General features: G+C 53.6%; 9 protein-coding genes across 9 annotated transcripts; 4 read left to right on the top strand and 5 right to left on the bottom strand.

Moving 5' to 3' along the window:
* Positions 1 to 57: 57 nt before the first annotated feature.
* V1518DRAFT_410642 (RIO1 family-domain-containing protein) lies at positions 58 to 1574 on the bottom strand (the record flags this gene model as incomplete). The annotated part of the gene is made up of 2 exons (XM_066902649.1): positions 1203 to 1574; positions 58 to 1140 (listed from the first exon to the last, which is right to left on the bottom strand). Coding segments are annotated over exons 1-2 (1409 nt in total), but the record flags the coding sequence as incomplete, so codon positions are not given.
* Positions 1575 to 3848: 2274 nt separating this feature from the next.
* On the bottom strand, positions 3849 to 7194 carry V1518DRAFT_55100 (rab-GTPase-TBC domain-containing protein). The gene is made up of 3 exons (XM_066906624.1): positions 6441 to 7194; positions 6130 to 6390; positions 3849 to 6074 (listed from the first exon to the last, which is right to left on the bottom strand). The coding sequence occupies exons 1-3, from the start codon at positions 6714 to 6716 to the stop codon at positions 3966 to 3968; spliced, it is 2646 nt and encodes an 881-aa protein (XP_066762604.1). The 5' UTR covers positions 6717 to 7194; the 3' UTR covers positions 3849 to 3965.
* Positions 7195 to 7337: 143 nt separating this feature from the next.
* V1518DRAFT_54915 (uncharacterized protein) lies at positions 7338 to 9783 on the top strand. The gene is made up of 4 exons (XM_066906622.1): positions 7338 to 7532; positions 7582 to 7869; positions 7924 to 8033; positions 8086 to 9783. Exons 1-4 carry the CDS (start codon positions 7380 to 7382, stop codon positions 9524 to 9526), a joined length of 1992 nt encoding a protein of 663 aa, XP_066762603.1. The 5' UTR covers positions 7338 to 7379; the 3' UTR covers positions 9527 to 9783.
* On the top strand, positions 9707 to 11276 carry V1518DRAFT_444757 (uncharacterized protein; the record flags this gene model as incomplete). The annotated part of the gene is made up of 4 exons (XM_066906455.1): positions 9707 to 10348; positions 10446 to 10550; positions 10622 to 10750; positions 10800 to 11276. 4 exons carry the CDS (start codon positions 9707 to 9709, stop codon positions 11040 to 11042), a joined length of 1119 nt encoding a protein of 372 aa, XP_066762602.1. The 3' UTR covers positions 11043 to 11276.
* V1518DRAFT_54918 (uncharacterized protein) lies at positions 11273 to 12929 on the top strand. The gene is made up of 2 exons (XM_066906623.1): positions 11273 to 11711; positions 11812 to 12929. Exons 1-2 carry the CDS (start codon positions 11539 to 11541, stop codon positions 12545 to 12547), a joined length of 909 nt encoding a protein of 302 aa, XP_066762601.1. The 5' UTR covers positions 11273 to 11538; the 3' UTR covers positions 12548 to 12929.
* Positions 12750 to 15119, bottom strand: V1518DRAFT_410630 (uncharacterized protein). Its single transcript, XM_066902648.1, has 2 exons — positions 13362 to 15119; positions 12750 to 13310 (listed from the first exon to the last, which is right to left on the bottom strand). The coding sequence occupies exons 1-2, from the start codon at positions 14982 to 14984 to the stop codon at positions 12879 to 12881; spliced, it is 2055 nt and encodes a 684-aa protein (XP_066762600.1). The 5' UTR covers positions 14985 to 15119; the 3' UTR covers positions 12750 to 12878.
* A 99-nt stretch (positions 15120 to 15218) lies between these two features.
* On the bottom strand, positions 15219 to 18992 carry V1518DRAFT_410625 (SNF2 family N-terminal domain-containing protein). The gene is made up of 8 exons (XM_066902647.1): positions 18230 to 18992; positions 17183 to 18173; positions 17040 to 17123; positions 16910 to 16982; positions 16671 to 16849; positions 16311 to 16615; positions 16118 to 16255; positions 15219 to 16054 (listed from the first exon to the last, which is right to left on the bottom strand). Exons 1-8 carry the CDS (start codon positions 18874 to 18876, stop codon positions 15448 to 15450), a joined length of 3024 nt encoding a protein of 1007 aa, XP_066762599.1. The 5' UTR covers positions 18877 to 18992; the 3' UTR covers positions 15219 to 15447.
* A 2900-nt stretch (positions 18993 to 21892) lies between these two features.
* On the bottom strand, positions 21893 to 23200 carry V1518DRAFT_410621 (uncharacterized protein; the record flags this gene model as incomplete). The annotated part of the gene is made up of 1 exon (XM_066902646.1): positions 21893 to 23200. A coding segment is annotated over exon 1 (725 nt), but the record flags the coding sequence as incomplete, so codon positions are not given.
* A 979-nt stretch (positions 23201 to 24179) lies between these two features.
* Positions 24180 to 24590, top strand: V1518DRAFT_425150 (uncharacterized protein; the record flags this gene model as incomplete). Its single annotated transcript, XM_066905899.1, has 1 exon — positions 24180 to 24590. The coding sequence occupies one exon, from the start codon at positions 24180 to 24182 to the stop codon at positions 24588 to 24590; it is 411 nt and encodes a 136-aa protein (XP_066762597.1).
* Positions 24591 to 27302: the final 2712 nt, after the last annotated feature.

The following is a 27302-nucleotide window of genomic DNA, read 5'->3' as shown; positions in this document are numbered from 1 at the left end:
TCGTACTTCTTCCCGTGAAGCACCGTCTCGCGTTCCTCAAACGATCCGTCCTCGCTCTCACTTCCATCCCCGTCCTCGTCCCCGTCCTCGTCCTCGTCCTCGTCCTCGTCCTCGTGTCCGCTTTCCTCGTCCCCCTCTTTTTCGTTGCCTGGCTCTAAATGCACCAAATCCTTGTACACCAAGTCATGACCCTCGCCTCTCCCGATCCGCGCCACGTCACGCTCAATGTTATACACCTGCTCCAGCGTCTGCGGAATGTACATCGTCCGGAATACGGTATCGTCGCTTCCAGGGCCCTGCGACCCAGCGATGCCATTACCTTTACTTTCACCGTCCTCAGCACTGCCCACTTGCGACAACGGCTCGATCTCCGCCAACGCTCGCTTCATAGTAGCCACGTCGTCAAGATCCTCCGTCGTACTCATGATAATTCCAAATAGCTGCCGTTCAGAGAAACAGTTCACGCCGTGCTTTGCAAAAAAATCGTTCACATTCTTGATATCCATGCGCAAGAACTCGAAGCTGTGTGGGTGGTCGTGCTCCACCGCCTGCGAGACGTCGATGAGCACCAACTGCTCCTGGTGGTACAGGATGTTGTACTCACTCAGATCCGCGTGGACAAGATGGCATTTGTGGTACATGATGATCATGTACGCGACAAGTTCGTGATATAAATCGACGTATCTCGCCTCGGGTATGCTCGCGTCGTGTAGGCGCGGAGACGGCCAACCTTCGCTGTCGCCGATAAACTCCATCAGCAACACATGCAACTTCAATGCAATCGGCTTTGGACACGGCAAACCCGCCTGATACAAACGGTTCAGATTCCGCATCTCCTTCTCTGCCCACAGCTTGACCATTTTGCGCGGGTTGTGTCGGCTGTAGCCGTGCCGAAATCGGTACTCTCCCGTGACGTAGCGGTCGCGGTCCTTGAATACGAGGATTGAGGTTTTGTAGATCTTGAGCGCGCGGTGCGAGCCAGAGTCTGTGATTGCGTGGTATACATTTGCTTCCTTGCCGGTGCTTATACACCCATTGATTTCGCTGAGTTCACCGTTGTTGATGAATTTCGCGAGGATCTTGCAGGTACGTGGGTCGAGTACTTGTTCGATTGTAGCGCGGTCGGATTTGTCTGTAATTCTTCCCGCACACACATGTCAGCATCATGCGCATTTATCGCACATACAGCTCAACGCACATACTTGTTCTTTACTGTAGGTATCAACTCATCGATCTTTATGCGCGACGCATACTTCGCCAGGATAGCATTCGGATCCTTCATCATCTTGCCGCTATCGCCGTAACCTGCTGCAGCTCCTCCTCGTCTCATTTCGCCATCCTCTTCATCAATATCGCTATCCTCATCATCCTCATCCTCGTCGTTGTACTCTCCATTCTTAGCAACCTCCAATTTCTCCATTCGCCGGTTCACACCATGCACGTCACTCGCACCACTCCCTATCTCCAAGTTATTTGATCCAATCGCCGGTAACAACCCTGCAATCTCAAGCTCGTAATACGCCGGCATTTCCACTTCGTTTGTCTGTCGCGTGAATCGCGTAGTAGTTTTTTTGTAAGCGCTGGGAAATTATTTCGTCGTGCGGCTCGCAATGTTGGGAGGTTTCGCTTTCACGTGCGAGGCACGTGATACAATGCGCTGACGGCTTGGATCATACACGCGCACCGAGCGCGCAAATAGGCCGTGAAACCAGCCCACCGTCTAGACAGGTTTCCTCTTTCTAGGGGTTGCACATTATTGATATTTTGGTCCAATATTTAGTTATTACATTTGCTTTGAGTATTGCGAGGCGGTGCGAGTGAGAAATGCTGTTTGATAACCGTATTTCGCAAATCGGTGCCGTGCAAGTGTCGATTTAGCATCGCATTCATTTGGTTATACCACTTTCACTCTGATCGATGTTAATTTTGCTACGGATTAACTTGTCCATTTATTTCAATTGTTCATGAGTAATGTGTATCATAAATTGTTTTGCCTTATTTTTGGACTCACTTGCTGGCACGTAGCTTGGTTTCACTGACACACAATCCGACGAAACTGTCTGCGTCTGGAATGGCTTGCTATGCAAGAACAAGATAGTTAGGAAGAAGATCGGCTATCAATATCAACAGCACAGGCCGCGACGAGGAGTACCAGATTGCCAGGGAAGTGTGGGGGACTTCATATGATGCACTTTCTGAGGTGTCCGCGTTGATCATATATCCCTTGACCTTTCATAACGCGGCGATTCTCATGCACGAGCTAGAGAATTCGAGCATGTACACGTTAATTAACCCTTCCATTCCCCGTATCCGCTCGACCGACACGGAATCCACGAATGGAGTTTATATACCTCCATACAGCGTAAACAACGTCGCTTAATGCGGCGCAAAAGACGGCTCAATCGGGCGAGACAAATTGAACCGCGTTCATCGTGAACTTGCCAGCAGGAGGAGATCGCCAAGCTTTTCCGATCGCCGGGCATGAATTTGAATTATTGCTCAATATTTTGAGCGCAAGAGATCAACAGAAAGGAACAAAACTGAGCCATGCATGCGAGCGGCAATTTCGCAGCGTAAGCCATCATTATTGTGGTGGCGGTTGTCGCCTGACCAGTCGCAAGGCGTGCGCGTCGAGTTACACCTCATCCCAAGATCGCCAGCTTGACTCCGTGCACAAATGCCAACTCACTATGTGCTGTGGTGAGGACGAATGATAACGAGAAGGCTTCCTTCCTGTGGAGGAGAAAGAGCACACAGGCGAGTGTTTTGTGCGACGTACGCGCTCCAGGTTGTACTAGTTTGGAAGTTCCAATGCAGGCAAATACTATTTATGCTACAACAAGATATCGACTGATGTAAATTGCGGTGCATTACTATCACTCCACTATGTCAACCCGACGAGCAATGAAGGCTAGATTCAGCCCATTCCCAAGGGCCCCGTAAGGCGAGCTACCTGTCCCACGAGCAACGAGAAACACCTTTTCTCGGCGTATTGTCTCACATCTCGTTGTGCACAGGATGTAAGTGCTCCAATTCCCCTGGCGCGTGTTGTCGTGACGATGGTGTCGAATTCAATGCGATATCGTTATCAAGCGCGCGCGAGAGGTCGCGCCAGGTCTACGTGTCCGTAGTGCATAGCGTGGAAGAGAGCTGGTTGAGTGCCAATCGTAAGTCGTATGGTGCCCAGACCATTCGCAGTGCGATCACCGACCCTGTCGCCTTGGTATCAAGCATGTTCGCGTTTATGTATCATTCATCCGCTCTATTGCTTGTGCGTACTAGCCTGCGACCTCCTTTCATATGTTCGCGGTAGCAGACCAAATGCCACATCGGTGCATACATGACACTGGATAATCGGAGATGGAATAAAGTGGCGAGACGACATGGTATAGCTCACCGCTAGCAATTATTAATAATGACGATGCATATCCGTGCGGCTGCGGTAGTGACAAACTATATGACGATGATAGTTAACAAAAAAAGGTGGATTTGGGGCAGGAGAGAGAGAGGGGCCAATGAAAGTGAGGAGAGTGATGGGACGACGGTGATTATACCCGTAGCGCTGGCGTTGCCAATCGGAGGCCATGCACTGTTGACGACGCGCCAAAGTCGCGTCGACTGACACATTAACCCTGTCCCCACAGCAGCTGAACTTGAAAACCCAGCACCTGGTTGCCTGTCAAAGCAGATGTAGGAGCTCTTCCTCAACTGTCGTAGCAACAAGTCATACATGTCTGCTGAAACACGCACTCGGCCGCTGTAAGTCTGATACTACCAAGTTGTATTTGTTTACCCACATGAAATGTAGCTGATTATAGTACATGTGCTATATTATCACACCATATATCCATTTCGCAATCACATCCACCTTCCCATTTCTGGATCAAAAATATATGCGTGTATCTTCAGCAAAAACAAAAATAACATCTATGCTTATCGTAAATATTCGTACCCACACCGTTGTTTTATCGAGTCCAGCCAAATTTGCTGATCTTAGATGACCATGTGCCAACACCAGCGACGTTACCATTGCCATTTGGTCCGGAAAGGCTTGCTGGTGAAGTGTTGTGCCGCGGGAACACCATGCGTTGTTGCTGCGTTGGCGACGGGGTGAGAGCGCTCACGGATTGCGATGCGGCGACGGTCTTGCGAACGTGATCTAGCGCGCTGCGCGACTCCTCGAGCTCTTGTCGAGCAATTGCTTCTCCGGTTTTGGCTACGGCCAGTTCAAGCTTTAACGCTTCACAGGAGTGACAGGGTGGTGGAACGTCAGGCGCCAAGGATACTGGCTCGGGTGTAGAAGGGAGAACTGGTGTAGACGGAGTCTGCAGTAGTCGCGGCGATGCAGGAGATGAGCTGAATGGCGTGTTGTCGTCCATGATGAAAAGCGAGCTGCTTCGCTTGCTAAAATGACCGCGCACCATTTGATTCTGCTTGCCTAGCCGCAGCTCGCGCAATCCATGAACTGGCGATGGGCGCGGAAGGACAGGCTGCGGGCTGCTGTTGCCGATAACAGGGCTCGTAGGGTCGTCGTAATATTCGTCTGAATCGTCTCGCACCACGATCTGTCGCTGGCGAACCTCATTTAGCATGCGGTCCAGCTTTCCCTTCTCTCGCACGACATCCTGGTACCGACTCTTGACATCAAATAATTTGTCCTTGAGATCCCGGACTTCAACGCACTTGCTGTCAAGATCACGGCGCAGGAGCTTGACCCGTTCACGCTCGACATCCGTCTCTTCTTGCGCCTCTTCCAATTTCGAGATCAAATCCTTGTATGTGAGAGGCCGAGGCTCGTTTGCGACGGAATTCAGCTTCTTGCGCATGTCGCATATCATATTGGCGCGCTCCACTTCGGTCGTATCTGCAGATTCGAGAGAATCAAGGAACTTCACCATATTGCTGCTCTCAACGCCGCGCATGCGCTTCTCGGTCTCATACTCCTCCGTCATGACGGCGTGTTCCTTCTGAAGGCCACTTAGCGCAGTAACAAGTTCCTCAATCTGCGTGTGTAACTCATTCGCACCCCTATCAATGATGGTACGCACATACTGTCCATTCTCATCGATAGATGGAGCAGTCACGGTAGAAGACAGAGAGCCTCTGGATGCGGACCGTCGCAATCCTCTAGATTGTGGTGGCGCCAGCTGGTTGGTATTACCGACATTAGACCATATCCGGCCAAGGAATCTTGTTGCGGCTGCCTGCAGCTCTGATGAATGTGCGGCAGCGGCTTTCGTGGGGGAGTCTGGTCTGCTGTGGGACGCCGAGTGAGACACGGTCTCGCTGTCGTTGTAAGTTTTTTCGAGATTGTCGAGCACTTCACGCGTGGCAACACTAGTAAGAGACATGGCATCCGCAATCAGACCATCTTCATTGCCATCATACACAGCCCACAGATTCCGACCAAGTAGGAATTGCAAAATCTCGTCTTCTTCTGTCAAATTGAGAATTTTCTCTTCATTGGCAAGCATAATAGCCACACCAACACGAATGAGCGTCTCCAGCGCGCCTTCGGCAAATATAACATCATATATCCGCAAGAGCAATGTCAGCGGACATGTGACGGCGTAGAATGACAGGAACCACTGCGTGACGAATATAGAGTGCACGCCGGTACGTTCGAGATGGGCACTAACACAGGGCGCGAATTTAGCCATAAAGAACGTAAACTGATATATCCTAAGATGAAGCCCAGTCATTTCGGCCGTAAACATGGTGCGCAGGTTGTACTCCTCCATGAGTCGTACTAGCACGCAGAACGAGTTGCGCTCGTCCATGTGCATGAGAAGGGGACCAACCAAAAATGCAAGACCCTGGCAGTATCCAACCTGCATGTCGTACAAACTGAAGGCGCGAAGTACTTGTCCTAGCATCTGCTGTCCATGGCCACCTCGCTCACGAAACATATCCACTTCGGGGAAGGTGCGATGGAGATCTCTGAAGATGACTTTGTCGTAAGGTGATGGCTCGGTCACTAGGGATGTGAATAGTGACTCGAGCGTCGGGTCGCTGGAGCGGGCCATGCTCTGCCACACGAGGCCCCTAAGTGGAGGTGGTACCCCCTTTTTGATCTGCAATTCGTAGTTAGCAGCGGTGAAAGGCAGCATCTAAGCACAGATAACGCACCTTCTTGGAAAGCAGAAATGGAAGCTTCGCAGCTGTCTTGGGATAATCGGCAACGAGAGCGGCCCAAAACTCCAGATCTGTGAGCTGGGGCGGATTGGGGATCATTGACATGCGTAGGGGGCTCTGATCCTCAACAATCTTGCGCAACTGGCCGACCGACAGTGGTCGTCTACGCGAGCCGGAAATGGAGCGCAGCGCTTTGGGATCGCGTTCAAATCGCACATTTTCGCGTTCCAGACGCGCGAGCAGGAATGTGGTTGACTGCGCGTAGTTAGCACCAAAGCTCACAAGGAGACGAGCCACAAGCATACCTCGTCGCTAGACTGGCGGGACTCGGCGTTTTCTGAGATTTGAAGCTCGTTCCAATCGACCGCTGCACCGTCCATAAAGTCCAGCGGCGACTCACCGCGGCTAGGGACGCCAGAGGAGGAGCTGTCAGAGGTGCGAACAGATGACGGCGCCGAAGAGGAGGTCGGGGATGAGGAGACGGATACATGATCAGGCTGGTAGCTGTCGACAGAGGAGGCATCGTCGGAAAGGTTGACAGTGACGAGGGAGTCACGACGGTCTTCGGTGGGCAAGTCCATTAGCGGCGAGGAGGGTAGTTCTCATGTGCGGTTAAGGAGAGGCAGTAGCAACAGAGAGCGACACGCGTCGGGAGCACGCGCGAGCGGAAGGAGGAGGACCGCTGAGCAAAGGAGTGGTGGACAGCAGGACGAAGCGAGGAGTAGGGTGGAACGCGAACGGCCGGCTGCGAATGGCCGTGGCGGGGAAGAAAGAAAAGGACTTGTCAGTCGACGCGAGACAAAAGGGGGATCACGACGCGTCGCGCACCGCACATCTGCGCAGAAGTGAGAGCATTGTGCCGCAGACGCGTCGCAGCGCCGCTGTTATGCACGTTTGTGTTGCGGCTTCAAACGAGTGGGCACGGCCCCTGCGTCCATGCGCTGCCCGTCGCAGTGTTATTGCGGGTCTGCTACGGGTCTGAGGGACGCGACTGTGGCATGGTCTAGTCTGCCTGGCGACAGAGTCCTCGTCACTGCAGTTTCATCGCAGTCCGCCTAGTGCGGGGAGCGTGAGTGTGACGGCACGGCGATTTTAGGGGGAACAAGAATGCGCGATGCGCGGGCCAAGCCGCGGAGAAAGCGGCGTGCCGTTGGCCCAGCAACCTATACATCGTGAAAACAAACACCTTCTCGTAGCTGCAGCATCGCGCGTGCCGAGCTCGACACCGCACACCAGTCGTTTGGATGCCACCTCCCCCCGCAATAATGGCTGCACCGAAGAATCTGGTAGCTCTTGATGACCGCGTAGCGTCCTTTCGTGCGCACAAGACTAGTACCGGTGGCGCGAAGAGAACTGCCGTTAAGGCATGGCCGCATGCGAAGCCTACTGTCGCCCAGGCAAGTTTACTCAGTGGCTTTTTGCGATCTATGTTGCTTAATTGTGTAGATGGCAAATGCTGGATTTATATTTAATCCCCTCCCGCACTCCGCCGACAACGCGACTTGCTTTCTGTGCGACAAGAGCCTTGACAACTGGACGAAGGAGGATGATCCCAATCTCGAACATCTCACACATTCACCTGATTGCGCGTGGGCTATCATCCATGGCACTAATTGGACGGCCGATGCACACCACGACCCCAACAGCGAGGAGATGCAGCTTGCACGACTCGAGAGCTTTGGATCGTGGTGGCCACATGACGGCAAGCGTGGCTGGATGCCTACGAGCCAGAACGTATGTTCCCTCGCTTCTTGTACTGAAATGGTTTATGATTCTAGTATATTTTAGGTGAGCCAGGCAGGATTCTTTTATAGCCCCAGTATACCGGGGGACGATATTGCCGCATGTATGTACTGTGGTATGGTGCTGGACGGATGGGAACCTAAGGACAACCCAATGTATGTGCTTGCGCAATTTCTGTTGCGTTCTATTAAACTAACTCGCATATAGAGAGGAGCATCGTCGAAGATGTGAATCATGCTACTTTTTCACACGAACACACGAGGTGGCGCCTAAGACGACTAAACGACAGTCGCGAGCGCGCTCATCGACTGCTGCAACCACAACATCCAGAAAACGTAGCAGTTCGTTTGCCACGTTGGATTATCTAGATACCCAGATCATAGAGCAAATGGCCAAACAGCCTAAACGGCAGAGCAGAGACAGCGACGTGACATATTCAGGAGAAGCTGAGGCGCTGCAAGTCGTAGCTCGCACCGTGGTAGAACCCTCTCCACAGCAGCGCAGAGCTTCGACGCGCGTTAGTGCTCGCAGTCGGAAGACTGAGGATACGCGGTCAGTGCAACCTATGCAGCCCAAACGCGCCCGAGGGCCGCGACCGATGATGCAGGCGAAGCAGAGTCCAGCGGTGATTAAGGAACAGGTTGACGAGTCTACGGCGGCGGCGGATTTATCACATACTACTGCTGAGCTGTTTAATTCGAGCGAAGACGACGAGAGAATCGTACCAGAAATGCCCGTCTCTCCTGCCGCAAAGTCGCCCGTCGCTGCTGCGTCTGAGAAGTCAGTTTCACTATCACCAGTCAGCTCCTGTCCAAGCAGACGAAGCTCACGAGAATCGTCGTCAATTGACGTTGACGCCGACGACGAGGACTCATCGCGAAGCGTGCAAGACGAATCGTTCGCGTCCGCGCAAAGCTCGAACGAGTCAGTGGGGTCCGAGATAAGCGATGTGATTGCGAGCTACTCTGAGACCGTGTACGAGAGCGCGCAGGAGCTGGGAACATCGATCAGCGTGGCGCCGGCGAGCACACGGGGAACGCCTGCGCCTGTAACCACAGAGAACAAAGTGCCGAGCGTGATGGTGACGCCCGCGGTGGCGGTGAATCCTGCAGATAGCCGCGTGCCGGCACAGGTGACTACTTCGACCCCACATGTCGCCGCGCTGCGCGAGAAGTTCGGCGAACCGCCAAGCTCCACGTCGAAGCGAGTCGCGGATAACGGGGTCGCCAGGCCGCTAGCAACGCGGGAGAACGAGTCTCGAAGCATGGAGGTTGTGGCGATGACAGAGTCGCCGGTGACGAAGCCCGTATCTTCGCCGCGAAGTGGCCTGATCCGTGTGCGCGCCGAGCCTTCCACGCCGCCGCAGCGGCGCTGGGGGGCAATGGGGACGCCCGCCAAGCGGCTACAGGAGACGGTGTTCGGCGTGACGGAGCAGGACGACGCGGCACTGTGGGCGCAGGTGCTCGGGTTCGACGTGGAGAGCATGGGCAGCATCCCTTCTGGCCACCTGGGCAAGACGGTCGAGGAGTGGATCCAGTACGTGGCAGAGACCGGGGAACGTGCGCTGCTGGCGAAGTGTGAGCGGCTGGTGGTGTTTCTGGAGGACGAGGCCAAGACCGCGCTGGGCGTGCTTGGCGTGCCCGTGTAGGGGGCAGCTCGCGCGTATGGGTGCTTGTTTATCGATAGTGTACGCATGTTCTTCAGAGGCGTGGGGCGTTTAGGGTTGGGGGCTGTTCGCGCGGCGTGCATGCCAACGTCATTCGCGAAACTCATCTCCGCCCCAGGTCCCTTTCCCATACTCCTTCATCCTCCTTTATATATACCCACTATGGCCGGCCTCTCCGGCCCCTCCGCCGTCCTCCCCTCCGCTGCGAGCGCGTCCGCCGACGACATGCTCCGCCGACGTGCCACCGTCCCTGAGATCGCCATCGTCGAGGCAGACCCTGCCGGCGCCTCCGCGCACGGCAAATCCCACAACTCGCCCGCGCACAGTCGGCACGTCTCCTTCGATGAGTCGCCCCCACTCCAGCCAACCACCTCTGCCTCTTCTACCTCCTCCTCCGCCGGCCCACCTTTCTCTTCGCGCAAGTCGACATACGAATGGGCCGCCCGCCGCCTTGGCCGGAGTCTTAGCCCTGCCAACCGCAATGGTGCGTCAAGGTCACCAAGTCCTCTTCGCGCCGTCTCGCCGTCGCCGGACCGCAGTCGCCTCGACGCTGCTATGAGCACGCTCGCCCTCGAAACAGAGCGGGCGCCGCCTGCTGCCAAGCGATCCAGCAGCGGTGCGCGCTACGTCTCGCTTTTCAAAAAGCACTACAACCCGGAAGACCCGGAAACCGACGATGAACGCCGTGTGCGCGAGCACCTCGCCGAGGTCATCAAGTTCATCCGCAAGCAGCGCATTGGCATGATGACTATCCGGAATCTCGAGGGATATCTCGTCGCGAGCGCTATAGTCATTGCCCAGGTTGTGAGTGTGTTCCTGGCGCGTCCGGCGTTTCATGCCTGCACGCGTGGCCCGGCCGCGCAACTTTTAACCCGGATTGCGCGGACTAACCTATTTTTAGGAATACGGCATCGATTTTGTCTTCCACGCGAACTCGCGCACGGTCGAAGTCGAAGCGCTCGACGACTTCCCGCACATTAATCTGTCGTTCCAGAACAGTGAAACGGTATGTGAACTTTTGGTATGGGGAAGGGAGTGTCGGAGAAAGAGTCACTATCTGACTTACTCGTTTTCTAGGCCGAGTGGGTATCGGTTGCCGGAAAAGCACGACTATTGCAGGACGAGGAGAGTATTAAAGAGCTGTTAAACGAAAGCGTCACCGGATACTCGGACAGAGATGCTACTCCAGATGCACCTGCGGGCCCAGTAAGTCCTCGTCGTCTCGTCTCTTCCGACACTGCTGACGTCCAATTAGTCCTCCGGGGTGAGCAGCGGCGTGATCAAATTCACAACCCGGTCGATAGCGTACTCGATTGGGGACGACTTCAAGTTCATCCCGATGTCGTCCCACAACGGCATCGTTCGGGGTGAGATCCAGGTCGAGAGCTCGACGATCAAGCTCGATGAGCAGCAGATCAAGACATATCGGAAGCGACAAAAATACATGGCCGCGCACCCGCATATTCGCATGGCTCGCTCACGCACGACGGCGGTTTAAGCGCTGCGGTGTAGAAGTGCAGTGCCGACTGAAAATTCTGGGTGCGCTACATTCCTTTGCATCCGCGCACGACGATCTTGGAGGTCCTCTTTCTCCTTCCTCCTCATATCAGTAGTATAATATACAGATGCATACATACTCATGACCCTTAGGCCCGCAGCCTGCACTGTACTTGTGTGGCGGGAATAGCTGCCCACAGTTTTCACTATCCGCTGCCAAAAAACCCACCGCCATCGCCAGCCGCAGTCGCGTCTTTGTCCTTGTCCCGACCGTACACACCCTAACGTCCGCGCCAAACGCACGCAGGGCGTTGTCTGCGTATGCCAGTCCATCCCGTGTCTACTTGCCACGAGTTCTTTTGTTTGTCGAGTTCCATCTTCCGCTATCGCAAGTGACGGACCTGCGCCAGTAGCGCGAGCAACACGGACACGCGCCCATACAACACTTGTCATCACAACTCCTCCGCCTCGCCATCACTACGACAGTCATCACCACCATGTCCGAGGCCGCCGCAGTTGCAACTGCGGCCGCGGCAAAGCTACAGCTCGACCGGAAACGAATCTCGCTTGTCCTCGAAATCAACGCCGAACTCTTTCGTGAGTCGATACAGATACAGACCAGCAGTGACGGCGATATCGAGCGCGCGCGTCAGAATCCTGTTTTCATGAAGTATGTTTTGATTTCATCTTGCCGCGATTTATGTGGATATTCAGTTTGGGTTGAGATGAGATGTCATGATACAGATGCTAACTTAGTGGTGACTCTACAGCTGCATGAAGCGATTGCAAGCGAATTTGACATACCTCGCAGGTGCCGCGGACCCTAAATCGGCCACGGCACCGTCGCATCCCGCGATCCTCTTCGCCCCGCCCGACGTGGCGAGCTTGCAAGAACCGTATAAACGCTTACAGATGCTCTTCCACGAAGCACTGAGCGCGCTCGCACATCTGCGTCAACAGCAGCAACAGCAGCAGCAGCAGCTACAAAAGGTGCAGTCCGACCAGCAGCAACCGCAAATGATGCTACAGCAAGCGCTAGCGTCGTCACAATCACTGTTGCATGGCAGTCCCGCGCTGGCGCATTCCCAGTCGCAGCAGCCGCAATCACAACAACCGCAGTCGCAGGCGCAGCAGTTGCAGCAGCAGTACCAGCTCCAGTTACAACAGCAGTTGCAACAGCAGCAGCAAAAGATTCAGCAGCAAAACCAACTACAACAGCAGCAACTCCAGCAATTTCAGCAGATGCATCAGCAACAGCAGCAATTGTTTTTGCAGAGTCCGCTCAGCCAACAGCAACCCCAGCAAAACCAACAACCACCATTGCCGCAATTGCAGCAGCAACAGCAGCAATTGCTACAAGGCCAACAATCACAACAACAGGCCGCCTCGGCGCAGTCTGGACAAAGTGCGGCGCAATTTCAGCAGCAACGGCAACAACGTCTCCTCCGCCAGTTGCAGCAGCAGAAGCTACAGGCCTACCAACAAAACCAGCTGCAGCAGATGTAACGAGTTTACGTCTTGAGTTTAGTTAGTCGTTAGCATTTGTGTTTTACTTCGCTTTGGTTTTTGGACGGCGCATATGCTGGTTTAAGTGTTTCCACTTGGTTATCTTTTTTTCCGCCGTTTTAGCAGTGACTATTTGCTAAAGTTGTCTCATTGTGTTTTTGTTTAGTGTGTCATTATTTGATGTCTACGCTGCCCTAATTGTATAGTAGCAAGTTCATAACCCATTGTATTCCACACCAATATTCCCAAAAAGTTCTCACATCGCTTTTATGCCAAACTGCATTCGCGTAAGATTCAGGAGATAGCACTCCATACATCCCTCTAACAAGCCTTAGTGTTCTGATGCATCGCTCGACGACCCTGCCGTAAGCATCTCAATCAATGTTTCCGTCTCCCCTTCCGTATCCCCGCCATGCGTTGATGTAGTCGTTGTTTGTGTCACCGTCACCTTTCCTTGCACGTCGCCATCCGTGACTTTCGCAAGAACGCCACCTCTAATCTCGACTCGAAGCGCCTTGACGATCTCTGTTAAATCCGTCACTTGCCTTCGTAGCTCCAACACTTCATCTTCCTCCACGTGCGGCGCAACAGCTTGCACGCGATCGGACCAGCCACTATGTTCGAGGTCAAGTTCATTTTCGATGTCTTCCCATTCCTGCTGCGTATCGTCGTCTGATTCGCCAAGTGAACGATTTTTCAGGATTTTGCGTGCCACGTAGACCTCGTAGAATGAGATGAAGACCAGTATAGGGGAATACACGACCTAAGCAGTGTTAGAAGCGAGCAGGAAGAACAAATGAAAACCGAAACTTACAGTCATGACGATATCGTTGAGCCGGGCATACCGCTCCTTGGTCATCCACCACTCAAACGGCAAAATCAGTCCAAATATTTCAATCAAGTTAAGTGGCGGCACGAAAACGTTCTCGTCAGGCGCACGCACAAATCGAAGAGTCTTCTGCGCAAAAAGTCCCAAAAACTCATCCACGGCGTTGTCGTAGACCTTCTCGTACGCAGAGTTGAACAGCGCGACCAGAATGTTGAGGAGCAGGACAGAGACCACGAATGTGAAAATATAATTTAGTAGTGCGCCAAATGGTGGAGAAAAGGTCTCGTATGGCTCGAACTCGGGCGACTGCAGAACTGAGCGGGTCATATACGCAAACTGCATGAGACCGACGTCCACCGCACCGTCAGCAGAGTCCAGCCCGATAAACGCTTGCAGAAATCCAATGTAGATAATCACAAGCATTACAAAAAATACAACACTCTCTTTCATGAGCTCCTTTAGTACAACCAGCATAGCGCCAAAAAATTGCTGCATGTCGAGATACAGCAGCAGTCGACTCCACATCATCGGAGCGCAGAATGCAAGAACGCTGTATGCGAGAATATCATTAACTTCACGCGAGTGACTTCCTTCCGGACTTGCGAGGGCGATGATGCGGAATACGAACGATAGGATGAGGATCGAGTACAGCGTGTCATTGAATCCGGACCAAAAGCTGAAGTAGTGGTAGCCGACATGATAGAATTTCGCAAATTCATCAAATAGGAAACCGAGAGTGAAAATATAAAGAAGGCCCTCGACCACGTCAAAATCTCCACCCGGATTCGCAGTATTTACAGCACCTGTGTAGAGCGCCAAGTACACGATGGAGAACAGCAATTGCAAACCGTTTTGGTACAGAGGAGTCTTGATTCTGTCGGGATCGAAATGCGTCCAGAAGTCAGGCACTGCGACATTCTTGTATCCAATGTACTCTATCGGGTTGAACGGGCTCTGGATGATCCAACCGTGCCACAGCCAGGAGATGCACTTCTGGTACCCGGACGAGCCGATCACCGTGAGCGCGTGCAGGTCAACCGCCATCTCGAGCGCATTGCGTGGGTCCGTGATGTCGTCCTTGTTGACGACCATAGAAAACCGCCGGCAAAGCATCTGCTTAAACAGGAACTCTTGGTCTTCTTCCCGCTCGATAAGGCGCTTGGCCATCACTTCGCATGCGATAGCCTTGAGGTTGTTCAAATCCGCGTCGTACAGCTCGCGGCGCGACAGATGATGAAACCATTGCTTACATGTAAGCAAGCCAAAAATAAGGCACGCCTTTTTGTCTCCGTCGGCCGCCTCGAGCGCAAGGTCGAGGACTGCTGGTGTGATGACGGACTCGCCGCCCGGACGCGTAATCTTCGTCTCCTTTATCTCGATGGGGATCAGAATATCGAATATATTCTTCAGCTTGAGCGCGACAGTGCTCACATCGCGCGCGCTGAGATCAGGAAACATCTGGTCGCCATCTTCTGTGGGGAGCAGCGCAGTGTGTTCCGAAACGCGTGCGAAGGAGGGCTCGGGCAGGCGGCCAGCCTGGAGCTCGAACGCGGAGATAGGCATGCCGGACAAGCCTAGAGGACTGCCACGCTTTGCTTGGACTGCCATACACTGCAGGTGTGGTGAGTCGTGCGGCGAAGGAGGGCAGCGTCGTAAAGCTGGAAGGAGGACCGGATCTGGAACGCAATGGCCGGAGCTTCTTCGCGCGATGAGAGACGCCTGAGTCTGCTGGCGACAGCGCCGCTGAATTAATCGTCGAAGCGTCGAAAACACGCACGGACATGCAGGGTTTCGTGCCCGCGCCGCAAGGTTTGCAGTGGCACGTGCCGCATGAGAACCTTACTTAGCACATGTCCGTCTTAGGCGGCCGATTTACTCCGCTCCCTTCTTCTTCAGCTTCCAGATGCCGTGCTCTGCTTCCGTCGTTGACTTCCAGGCGTCTGCCAGCGCCCTTACGAGATTGCAGAGCGGGAATCGTAGACTATATGATAGGCGCTACCTGCACACCTGACGTAGATTGTCGAAGGGCTGCCGCTGTCAGGTGTCTCTTGATATCTCATATTCTGCTTCTCTAGAGTTCCTCCAGGTCGCTAGAATCATCTTCTACATCTACATTGTCCTTGCCCCCATCCTCCCCAGTCAGATCGATCGGCGTCACGTGTTTCAGCATTCGCCTGAATACGAACGACACGCACGCCATTTCTTCGTCGGTCGCGAAAGCCTTCTGCAGAACCGCGTCATGCAGTACCTCAGACGCGTCCTCGAGGTCAACGTGCTTGCGCACAACTCGCGCCGGGTTAATGTGGCTGAACTCCATCAACGCCTTCAGCCGGTTCTTCGACTGTAGTCGCGCGGGAACTGCAAGTTTGCCTTGAACAAGCTGCGACGCGGACACCCAACCGCCTTCTTCGTCTGAGCCTAAGTCAGACTCATCGTCCTCCGTCTTCTCGATCTTCACATGCTCGTTGTGCTCCTCCATCGTGCCAGTGCCATCGCACTTGCACTCCAACAAGTCGTGTGTGTGTGACAATGTGTCAGTGTGGATCGTGAAGATGTCTCTAAGCTCTGTTGCTGTGAACGAATTTTCGGACGATGATGCTTTGCCGTCAACCAAATTATCCGCAAGTCCTATCTTCGTCAATTGGCGCTGGTATATTTTTTCGTCCATGCATCCTGTCCTATGTACGCCACAATTGTCAGTCCACACATCCATCTTGACTTCTCGCGCCACAAATACTCACGTCAGCAGTCGATAAATGAACACGGGCTTCTTCTGTCCGTCTCGGTGAATTCGCGCCATCGCTTGCAGATCAACCGAAGGATTCCAATCAGTGTCGAACAAAATCAAACGAGAGGCCCCGATGAGGTTTATGCCCGCCCTATTCCGTTAGTTTTACTCGAGATCCTGCTCTGCCGCGACAAACTTCCACTCACCCTCCGCTCTTGGCGCTCAGCAGAAACGCAAAGCTCTGCTTCGAGTTCTCATAGTTGAACGTGTCAACGAGCTCTTGCCGCTTTTTCGTAGGCGTCGATCCATCAAGACGTAGGTACGTCGCTGGAATCCGTGCCATGATTGTCTGCAACAAGTCTAACGTCTGTGTATAGCTCGATACCAGCACAACCTTCTCGTTCGTTTCGCGTCGAAGGTGTCGCAAAAAGCATTCTAGAAACATCAACTTTCCACTCGTCGACATCCGCGCTTTGTCTTTGTCGATGCTTTCTGTAAGTCTGTTTTCGCCCTAAATGTATTAGTCAGCACTAATCCACGCTCCCTATCGCGGCATTGGAACTAACCTCTGGCGAATTTAGCAGTAACTTCGGACTGCTGCATACTTTCTTGAGGAGTGTGATCGCTCGCAAATGATTAGAAGAGTCGTTACTGCCGATCAAAGACTTCATCGCCGCGGAACCGAGCAAATCCTTGCTGATCTCCAGCTGCGACTGCGATGGCTTGCAGAACACGACAAATTCATCTGCATGAATTCTGTTAATGTCAACGATCCTGGCAATAAATATCGAGTCACCAAGCTCACTCTTCGGCGGAAGAAATTGTGCCAGAATGTCCGTCGTTCTTCGCAACACAAACTGCTTCGTGATGTTCGACAGCTAAATTTTGCAGTCAGCCATCGGTTCAATGAAAGATAAGTCATCGATTGTACTTACTTGCTCTGACCTCACTTTTCCTAGTTCGATGTCCTTCTTCCGCGCTTCAGGCTGCCGCGACTTGATGATCGGAACTTCGAACTCCTAACAAACAGCCTAGCGTTAGTCTCCCATAGTCAATACCGAGCTGCGAATCGAGCTACCTTCTTAAACATGCTGTATGATTGAAAGAGCCCTGGATTGATGAACTCGACCATGGCGAAAAATTCTCCGAGGTCGTTCTGGATGGGCGTTCCAGTAAGCAGCACACGACGCGTAGTCTGCATTGACTTTAGCGCCTGCGCTGACTTATTGTTTGTGCTCTTAATTCTATGGCCCTCATCGCAAATAACCAGATCGAAGGTCACATCTTGCAGCTCGGACTGTACCAATCTCAACTTCTCGTATCCGATAATCATGACCTGGTACACTCTTCCTTTCGTGAAATCTTTCAAGTTCGCTTTCGAGTCCACGGCGAATACCGAAATTCGCTCGCGGCCTAGCCATTTCCGAAACTCGCGTTTCCAGTTGCTTATCAGCGTGGCTGGACACACGATCAGCACCTTTTTCGCGATCGGCTTTTCTCCGTACCATGGCGTCTGCTTCAGCAATGTCCAGATCAACGTGATAGTCGTCAGAGTCTTTCCCAATCCCATCTCGTCAGCCAGCAGTGCTCCGTTGCCTTGAATGTCCTTCAGACCCATCACGCACTCGTACAAAAACGTGACCCCTTCGCGCTGATGCGGTCGCAGGCAGTTGGACAAATGAGGATCCACCACGACACTGACAAGTTTGCGTCCATTAGTCTCCTTCGGATCAGGCATCACCAAAGCGCCCGCCTTTCCCGGATCATGGCAAGGCACCGGCTCGCCTAACTTTCTCTCCAGTGCCGCCATAATTCGTGGATCTTTCATGAACGGTGACTTGAAAGCTGAGGTAACCGGTGCAGTGACATTAATAACTTGAATGTCGTCGTCGTAGAAATCGTCCGCGTTGATTCTCTTGAGTGACACTGGCCTTTGCGAGCCATAAAAACTTCGAGCTGATAGTGCATCGTGACTACTTAGTCGGCCATCAGCCTTCGCTTCCATTGAGCCAATCCGAAATATGGCTTGTTCCACGAGTGCGTCCAGAGAAGATCGCGTCTTCCCCATCCTATTATATTTTTTAAGCATTCCTGCAGTCCCGAATATATATCAGCAAGTACTTACACTCTTCCTGTACTGTCTTGCAGCGTACACGTCATGCCTTGCAAAATCAGGGTGCCGTCTCCGTCCCACCCTTTGTTCTTTCTGTTTGATGGTTTGCGCCATAGCGCGGAAAAATATGCCGGCTCGGTGTCCTTGTTCGTTGAATCCTGGCCACTTATCGCATTTGCGCGTGACGACGGCTCCAGTGGTCTGAATCCGGCTACCTTCGATTTTAACGGTTCCGATGGCGCGAGAGGTTTTCGGCCACTGTCTTGTCGGACATCTGACGACTTTGGCACAATTTCGCAGTCGACAAAGCTATCCAAATTTATCTCCAGTTCGATGTTCGTGCTTCGAGGTCGCTTGACTGTCTCGATGACCTTACAGTCGTCAGATCCCGCGTCACTGGTGCTGTTCAACGGCCGGCTAGCGTCCTCGATCCGCTTCCTCTTGGTAGGTCCCGCTTCGAGGGATGATGATGGCGAAGATCGATGTACGTCCGAAGAGGATGCATTGTGAAGAGCGGCGGCAAACGACGACGACGACGACGGCGCGCGTAATTGATTCTTCAAAGCCGGTGTGACCGATGATCCTGGCTGTGCTTGTCTCGGCTGACCGTCTGCCCGTGGGCCTCTAACAAACGAAGGCGGCTTGAATGGCCTGTACATACTTCTCTCAGAGTGCTCTGCGAGAAGAGTCAGCGTAGTGGCACGGGTTCGTGTCCTGATCGTAGTGCGTACAGGCTGGGGATACGACCCCTGTGCGGATCGCTAAATAGTTGTGGATAATTTTGTCGCGAAAGTAACGCGTCCACTACGCGTACCAAAATAGGCCTCGCAGTGATCCAACGCTCCCCCCAGCTAGCACTTCCTGCAACGACTCTCGCTACGTCATCCCGCCGTCATCTTTCTCGCTTTAAATTCTTGGTTACTGGATTTATATGGAAGATTTTGCGAGTGCAATGGCTGTTTCTTTGGCAACAGTCTGCAGTACATAAATCTTAGGAGGCCCGCAAATAGATATCGCAACGCTGTCGTGTTGGCAAGCGTTCCACGACCATTGCGACTTTCACAGAACATGATGGTTCGTCAAAGCTACAAACCAATGGGTTTTCATAGACTTACAGATAGATTCAAGTTGCAGATGTCCCACTGGCTGGTAATGCTACGCCAAGCAATCAACACTATAGTTGTCGTTCTTGCTCTCCCTCGGATCTGGCAGAATGCCGGTTTAATGAACTCAGTCTCAGATACCTAAAGACAACTTTGCCAGTTGCTGTACTTGTCTCGCAAAATAATCGCACTATCCGTGTCGCACAATACTTGGTTGACAACAAAAATTTGCGAAAAAATGTCTGTGACGATGCTGTCTGTCTTGACTTTCGCTTTCAAAAATCGAGCTTTCACAACGCGCAATTTGATCCAATTTGTCACTGAATAGCTCAATGCCTGGTGCAGTTCCCATGCTCCTGTCTCATATATCATATGGCCTGCGAATGACAATCAAATCGCGGGACTGTTAACGCAGTTCTTCAGCCAGACAGATCATGCTGTCACATAGCCTCAGGTTTTGGAATCGCAGTCAGTTTTAGTTGCACATTTGAGCGTCAATGATTGCCGTCTGCGTTTAGATCGGTTTCTTCGCAGAAGAGGGCGGTGGAGTCCGATCCTGGTGTGCTCCTGCTTCTGCCAGAGCATGTCGCGGAAGTCTTAATCAATCAAATCCCATCAGCAGGGACAAGAGACTCAGCGAAATCAGTAAAGCATATTGATATCAACAGATCGCATTGATCTAACGGCAGTTAAGCGGCGGTGAAGAGCCCAAGTGTCGACGTCGCGTTGTAGCAACTAGTTTGATTGCCGAACTTCCCTCTCGAGATACCGCTCTAGTTGTTCACCAAAAACTCGCGACGTCCACGAGCACAAATCGTCAGCTCATTCTCGTGTCGGGCGCCGCCTGTTCTGCACCATCGTGTTCTGAAGTTATGACTCTTTGCGAATACCTATGACCGCGACGTTGCTAAATAACACTGCCGGTCGCCGTAATCGATTGATTAAATCGACGCTCATGTTCGTTCTCTAGGTCATTCAAGGGATCTATCTCTTGTTTGCACTTCAAATACTTCCATGTCATCTATTAACGATCTCAAAGGGCTCCACCCGGTCAGGCTCGCAACAAGACATAGCAGCAGAATGAGATCATCCAGATGCCTCTAGGCTAAGTCGACAGCACGATTTTGCAACTCGGGAGGAGTAAGAGGCTGTTGGATTGTACGGCTTAAAGGGAGTTTGGTTTCCATTGTTTGCGGTGACTGCAGCGTCCGTCCCTGTAACTTGAACACGGAGTTTCGGTGATTAAATCCTGCAAGCCCACCTTCAAATTCGCGGTACACTGGAACATTGGCGGGCCACATCCGAAACAGGCGGCTCTTTGTGCGAACGAAATTGATAGCCGTCGCATTCGGCTCTTGGCCCCTTTGAACGACAAACGATGAACAGCTCTAGCTGACGACTTGTGCGCGGGCCTCTGCAGCAGAAGACGAGAGCCGTGCCGGAGGAGGGTTTGGCGTTCGAGATGGGACCAATAGAGTTTTTGTCTCGCGGCTGATGGGTACGCTCAACGGCAATCTAGTTCGGATTCGTCGGGGTTTGTGAGGGTCTCTTACGCATAGTGGGGCATACGTAGCGGAAGGACCATCATCCGGCCAAGCACTGTCATGCATGCGTTGTTAATTTTTGGTTGGCATCTCGCTCACGGCTCGAGTGTGGAGCAGCTTGTAGCCCCAAATTTATTTATGCAGCCTAGTTGTCAATCGCGCTAAGGAAAATGAAAGCCTCACAAGGCTGAGCTGTCGGAGGTTCGGCAAGCTGTTGCGTGTGACGGCAGGATCAAACTGCACGCAAAATCTGCTTAGCTCTTCGGCCGAGGACGCAAGAACCGGCCAACGTCCCTAGTTTTCAGAGAGTTAAGTTGAATGAAGCCGCTAAACGAGCTTCAATAATCTGCATTAATTTAAATGGTCTAAAATTTTCCAAATGTCAAGAGAGCCCGAGACTATCTGCTATCCGCATATTATTCGGGTTCTCGACGGACGCGCACAGTGGGACTCGGGAAGAATTAGCTCCCGGCATTGGCCTCTCAGGTGCCAGAGTCCGACACGATGACGATCCCCACGTTTTTTTTTACTGCCGATCGTAGCCAGCACATCCGGGGCACACAGGGACAAAGTTTCTGAATTCGACGAACTGCAAGCTAGCGTAAACTTACTTCCAATTAGCTTCGCATATGTAGCAGTTTCTCGCCGCACGAAGCAGCGGCGAACACATTCCGTGAATTTGCGATTGGTGGAGCTCTTGAAAGCGCGGGCGATATCCAGATTTTTGTAGTGCGACGTCATCTACCTGCAGTGATCTCGCTGTTTCGATACTGCGGTCTGCCAGACGGAGATCTGGCTGGGTACGGGCAAGAATTAAGAAGATAGACTGCAGCTGAGGGCTAAGCAGGCTGGCGGCGACACAGACTGTCGCTTTGGTTGGTTATCAAGAGCTGCGGGCCACGACCTGGCTCGAGCTCCACTGTCCGCGTACAAAATTTTATGGCCACCAGAGGAGCCCTCTGGCTGATGACGATACTTCTGGGCAATTCGCAAACCGAGTCGCGCCGATCATCGCCGGTTTACATCTCCCACCCTCGACAACGCACGACCGCCTGCAGTGCGAGAATTCTACACGAGCACCCCAAATCTGACTCTCAATGATGCTGCGCGAGCAAATTTTCTTTTTTTTTTTTTATTAGATTTGGCGCCTGAGCAGCCTGGCCGCTCGTATATGCATTTTGTCGTCCGCCGGTACTGGCTGCTCGCAGCCTCGCGTACAGTTTGGGCCCCTCTGGATTATAGAACGTAGAGCACGGAATGAAACACTAATAAAAATAAGCGAGACCGTGCAGCGCGGTTTAGCAGGCTAAACCGCAACCAGCCCACAGAGCTGATCACACATTTAATTAGCCGACCATGAAATCTCAGCGAATATGCGCATCTGTGTCGCACGCAATCTACTCTGCCAAGTCTTGTAGGACGCGCGCAGACAGCGGAGCGGCACACACAGCGGCGACCTGCGAGTCAGCGAGCACGAAGTGCATGGTTTGAACAATTCCAAAATCCATATCGATAGCCGAGGCTGCTGGCGCGAGAAGAGCGGATTTGCAGACAATCGCACCATAAGTAGTTCGAGTTTCGTTAGGCAAAGGGCCAGTGAAACAGGGAGCGATGACTGGTGTTTGTACGGTTCCGGCGTCCCGCAGAGGACATGCTGTGGAGAGATGTGTTTAGATCTGTCATCTCCAGGTAGAGCTGATGGCCAGACTATTAGGCGCGCATCTTCTCTGTCGATTGCCCTCGCGTCGCGACTCGCTGCCCCGCGGCTGTCTAAAAATGTCTCGTCATTCCGCAATCCGCATGAGGGATCATAAAAATGCAGCCCGCCGCCGTCGTGTTTGTTTGTCCGTTGATCACGTAGAGTGACGTTGGCTGTCTTAGTCACACCTTGAGAAAGTCGACGCGACTTTGAGCAGTTCGTGCAAGTCGGAGTAGCTGCGACACTTCTTGATCTGTCGTATTTTTGTTTTTGTGCAGGCCGGCGCGCAGAGAGGTAGAAGTCCCAGGCACGCTTATGCAGGCTCAGTGCCGGGCCACAACGGAAGGTTGGGAATTTTCGAGAGTCAGACATGCAACTAGCAAGTCCCCCAACAACATCGCGCGAACTCTCTTGGTTCGACTGTCAGCTTTCGAGTGAGCTAGACGACGTCATCGTGCATCTGCTAGTGTTCGGCATTCTTGTTGCTTTTGTCGGTGCCGCTTGAGTGTGATGCGTTAAAAGAAGACTCTGGCTGGCAAAGCTGGAACTCCTGCGGAAAATCGCATTACAGTTTATGCTGTTGCCGCGCTTCTGCGTCGGAAGTATCGCGTACAAGAAGCAAACGCTTAAGTTGTCCGCTGGCCGAGATGAAGGGTCCGAGCCCGCATTAAAATCTTCTCAACCGGCGGGGTGGCCTGATGTTCCGCAATCCGGACAAACCGGTCTCGGACCGAAATATCGCATCGCCCAAGCAGCAACACACGTCGATGTGAGTTGACTCGTGCGCCGCCGCCCGACGCAGGAAGGAGCTAGCACCACGCTATAAAATTTCCTCTGGAATTTATGTGGACGAGCAGTTCGCGGAGGTTATGGCATGATGGGCCAGAGACCAGACGGGCTGGCAGAGTGGTGCAGAGCAGCATGATATTCTAGTTCGAGAATCTCGAATCTTGTTTAGTTCTGCCTCTCAGTTTAAGTTGAAGAAAGGTGGCATTTCAAACTCCAGCCGGTCCCCTGGCGGCTTGACAAGCAAGCATTTGTCCGCGCATGCCTATCTTCAAAATCCATCCATGAGAGGGGCAGCGTTGGGCTGTCCCGCACTCATATCTCATATCGGCTTCAAGCTCGACGGGCGCTGTCCTAGAGTCGGTGTTGCTTGGTGAGGGGAGCTTTGGCCCTGTGCAGCTACCTAACTCGTTGGTCAACATGCGGCAACATGCGGCACGATATCGATCGGCAAGGCAAGAAACGTGCCAGCGTTGCAACTCGAGCTTGGAATCGAGCTTTGGCTCCTTGTCTGCCTACGGACTTGTGGCTCCTCTCTGGATGTGATGCGGATGGACTTGGTGAACTGGCGGTAGTTAGTGAGACAAATCAGCGGGTAGAATTAGGCAAAGCCGGCGCGGCATATTGTGAAGTGAGAAACACCAAAGCTTCTCAGTCGAAGGATAGCAAGCCCGTTCAGCGCGCAATCTAGCTAGACAGAACGGTAGCTTTCAACGCAGGCGAATAGGCGGTTCATGGCGAGAAGGCTGTACCAGGCACTGGATAACCTGAACCGTGCTGTCGGACATCCACGATCGATCCCAGCAGCAGTATCCTGCTCGAGAAGAAGCATGTCGGCACCACCAGCACCAGCAGCGGTGTCGGTGGCGGAGCCGACACCAAGCAGCACGCTCGAGGCGCTACCGAACCTCGACTCGGGTGCGTTCTTTGCGCTTGATCTGCGAATTGGCACGATTACTTCCGCGAAGCCCAACGCAAAAGCACGGAAGCCTGCATATGTTCTCACCATTGATTTCGGCACCGCAATCGGAGTCAAGACGTCGTCAGCGCAGCTCACTCATAACTACACACCGGAATCGCTGACGGGACGGCAGATTGTTGCTGCCGTGAACTTGGGAGAACGCAGGATTGCAGGGATCAAGAGTCAGGTGCTCGTTCTCGGGGTCGATAAGGCTGGCGACGGTGTGATTTCTCTTCTCAGCGTCGATGGCGACACGCCTAATGGGACTAGAGTATCGTAGCCAGAGGACAGCTCCACAGTTACGCGGTGCAATGTGGTAGCATCGCTGTCGAGACAAGAAGAGAATAGGAGCAGGCTGCGTTGAATGCCAAAATGCGGAGTTGTACAAATTAGCCAGACTTGGTCGCCATGTTTAATTGCGACGCGCTCAGTCAAATTATCAAACTCTCGAGGATGCCGTCCTGCGGCCTGCGAGACGATCTAAAAGACAAGCACACCGGGGGCTTACAGAGGGAAGCCTTCCTGAGCAGGAGCCGAAGACGTTTCGGCTCCCTATTCTGATTAGAAGGGTCCTGTATCCCAGCGCGCACAGCTCAGCATATGCAAAGGGCTGTAGAGCCCACAGGCCAACACAAGTTCTGAGAGGGCTCGGTCCTCGCGCGTGGGAGAACCTGCATTCACACGCCAATCGGGCACAGTCAAACGGCTAAAGCTGACAGAAAGGTGGACAGCCAGCCAGCCAGCTAGCTGGACGGCATACAGGCCAAGCAAGAGATCGCAGCACCGCCATAGATGCCGAGATTCGGACTTCCCATCGCAGTTCAGATTTCACAAGAGCTCAAAGTGTCGCGAGCGCGTCAATGCCCCTGGCGTCTCATGCGGGCGTCGCAACTGCTAGACAAGCAATTCGGATATTTGATAGGGCTGACGAGGACGCCGAGGCGACCGCAAATTGCATTAGGCGCAGGAGTAGGGAAGACGCAGGGTGTGCAGGGGAGCGTGCTGGACGGGAGCAGGGAGGAGTGGAAGGGTAAGGTCTCGGCGGCGGCGGAATGCGGCTACGACAGCGATCCCTGTCCGCAGAGCTCGAAATTTCGGATACCGAACTGGTTGTCAGATTCAAGAGCATCCCCAGAAAATGTGGCTCATTTCAAACAGCGCCCACCGACTAGCTGGCTAGCGAGATTAGTTATGACAGAACGGGAAGGAGGCCGCACTCCGTGCTCGCTGAGCCAAGTCGGACTGGGTGCTGTCCGAGGGAACGGGTTAGCTGGCGCGCGGAGGCTGATCAAGAGCACGTTTAGTGAACTACACACACGAACAACCGTCGAGCCTGATGTAGTTCGTTCTGCAAGGGCGCGGCCGTGTCTGCCTGCAGCCTGCTAGCGACGACGCCCCAAAGGTTGTTTATAGCCGGCAGACGACGAGAACGGGCAGCCCGTCCGGGCCAAGCCAGCGCACAGTGTGCGTTGGCAAGAGCTGGCGACCTGCGCGACTACCGTGCTGCCTGCTGCCACCGCGGAAGGGCAAGCGAGCGAAATCTCCGGCGTGCGCCGCGCAAGCCGTGCTGCATTGCCGTCCGCCGCCGCTAATTAGATCGCAGCGATCGCGTCACACCGCGCCCGTCGGAGGGCGGGCTGTGACGAGTGCGGGCGCAGGACGGCGAGGCGGCCGGGCGTGGGGCGCAGCCCAAGGGGTAGAGCGGGAGGATCGGCGCAGCTCGTTTCGGGGCGGCGTGGAAGAATTCTAGCCGACGGCTCTGCACTAGTGACACGCCGGTCGACATCACGACACTAGAAGCGTGTGCACCGTGCGAGGATCACGGCCGCCAGGGTGCATCCGGCCGCCTGCGGGCGTTGCACCGCACATTCGACGGGAGAACCCGCACGGGTAGAGGCGCGGCGGGACGGCTGGGCATTGGGGCGAGGGGCTGGATCGTGTCGACTCACACTAGCTCACGACGCGTCACAGGGCGGAGATTTGCTAAACTGCGCTTACCCCAGCAGGCAGGGCTGCCTGGTGCGGATCAGCAGTCCTCGTTAGCTGAGGAATCCGAGCGTGTGTCGCGCGCAATAATAGGAGATCACACACGCGTGTGTCTTCCAGCCAATCAGAGCGCGGAAGCGACTTGGTAATTGAAACCCCCGCAACGCGCGACTCTCGCTCACACAACTCCGTCACGTGCACGACTCCTCTAGCTTCACGCACTACGGCAGAGCCAGGATACGGCAAGCAGGCGGCCATGTGCCACCAAGGTGGCTATCGTACGACAAGCATGGTGTCTGCCGACTCTGCTGCTGGAATTTGTGTGTAACAGTGGTCGGAGGGCGGCTCCGAGTGCTCTCTAATTGCGCTGTATGGGCAGACGCAGGTCAGTCGATATGCCGTGTAGTGTTCATGCACTAGCGACACGCCCGAAACTTCTGAGCTCATTATATTTATAATTGTCCTATCAAATTATACAATTATTCATTTGATGTAATTGCTTTTTTGTTTGAAGATTCCACAAGTCGAATACAGGGACGCCTCAGCGGCCGTCACGTGCATGCTAAATGCAGACGTGATTGCGGCGTGACTTGTGAGCGTAAACACCCGCGTCGTGGCTCACCAGTCACAACGGCTGTGCTAGCCAATTTCCTGCGGCCGAGCGTGGATATGATTTGAAACCCCCTAAATGTGGAGAAAAAACGCAGTGCATGTCGTCGTGCCAGCAGGCCGGCCGGAACTGCACTCTGGCCACAGGCACGCTTAGCATTTTGCAAAATAGTTAATTTAGGCGTGTGTAGATCTGCAGCAGATCATCTTCAGCTGCTGCTGAGGTCGCACCTTCGTCGGCTCGGCTGTGCTTCCGCGGTGCTTCGCCGGACCCGCAGCCTTGCCCAGCGGCGGCGGCAGCAGCGGCGGCGGCGGAGGCGGCGGCGGCAGCAGGAGCTGTATGCCACACCGGGGGTCAGTGGGTTGCGACCGCCGCCCCACAGCAAGACTCACAACA

This window comes from Limtongia smithiae (genome assembly GCF_038497785.1).
Source record: "Limtongia smithiae strain NRRL Y-17922 unplaced genomic scaffold V1518scaffold_1, whole genome shotgun sequence".
NCBI lineage: Eukaryota > Fungi > Ascomycota > Lipomycetes > Lipomycetales > Lipomycetaceae > Limtongia > Limtongia smithiae.
This window is presented reverse-complemented; position numbering and strand designations above follow the sequence as displayed.

Bases quoted from the DNA above. Each gene is read 5' to 3' on its own strand.
- V1518DRAFT_55100 (XM_066906624.1), bottom strand. From the start codon at position 6,716: ATGGACTTGCCCACCGAAGACCGTCGTGACTCCCTCGTCACTGTCAAC. The intron at 6,391-6,440 runs GTATGCTTGTGG...AACTACGCGCAG, and splicing joins CCCGCCAGTCTAGCGACGAG to TCAACCACATTCCTGCTCGC. The intron at 6,075-6,129 runs GTGCGTTATCTG...TACGAATTGCAG, and splicing joins CATTTCTGCTTTCCAAGAAG to ATCAAAAAGGGGGTACCACC.
- V1518DRAFT_54915 (XM_066906622.1), top strand. From the start codon at position 7,380: ATGCCACCTCCCCCCGCAATAATGGCTGCACCGAAGAATCTGGTAGCT. The intron at 7,533-7,581 runs GCAAGTTTACTC...TTAATTGTGTAG, and splicing joins CGAAGCCTACTGTCGCCCAG to ATGGCAAATGCTGGATTTAT. The intron at 7,870-7,923 runs GTATGTTCCCTC...AGTATATTTTAG, and splicing joins GGATGCCTACGAGCCAGAAC to GTGAGCCAGGCAGGATTCTT.
- V1518DRAFT_54918 (XM_066906623.1), top strand. From the start codon at position 11,539: ATGTCCGAGGCCGCCGCAGTTGCAACTGCGGCCGCGGCAAAGCTACAG. The intron at 11,712-11,811 runs GTATGTTTTGAT...GTGACTCTACAG, and splicing joins CAGAATCCTGTTTTCATGAA to CTGCATGAAGCGATTGCAAG.
- V1518DRAFT_410630 (XM_066902648.1), bottom strand. From the start codon at position 14,984: ATGGCAGTCCAAGCAAAGCGTGGCAGTCCTCTAGGCTTGTCCGGCATG. The intron at 13,311-13,361 runs GTAAGTTTCGGT...AACACTGCTTAG, and splicing joins TCAACGATATCGTCATGACT to GTCGTGTATTCCCCTATACT.
- V1518DRAFT_410625 (XM_066902647.1), bottom strand. From the start codon at position 18,876: ATGTACAGGCCATTCAAGCCGCCTTCGTTTGTTAGAGGCCCACGGGCA. The intron at 18,174-18,229 runs GTAAGTACTTGC...AAAATATAATAG, and splicing joins CAAGACAGTACAGGAAGAGT to GATGGGGAAGACGCGATCTT. The intron at 16,850-16,909 runs GTGAGCTTGGTG...GAATTCATGCAG, and splicing joins ACAATTTCTTCCGCCGAAGA to ATGAATTTGTCGTGTTCTGC.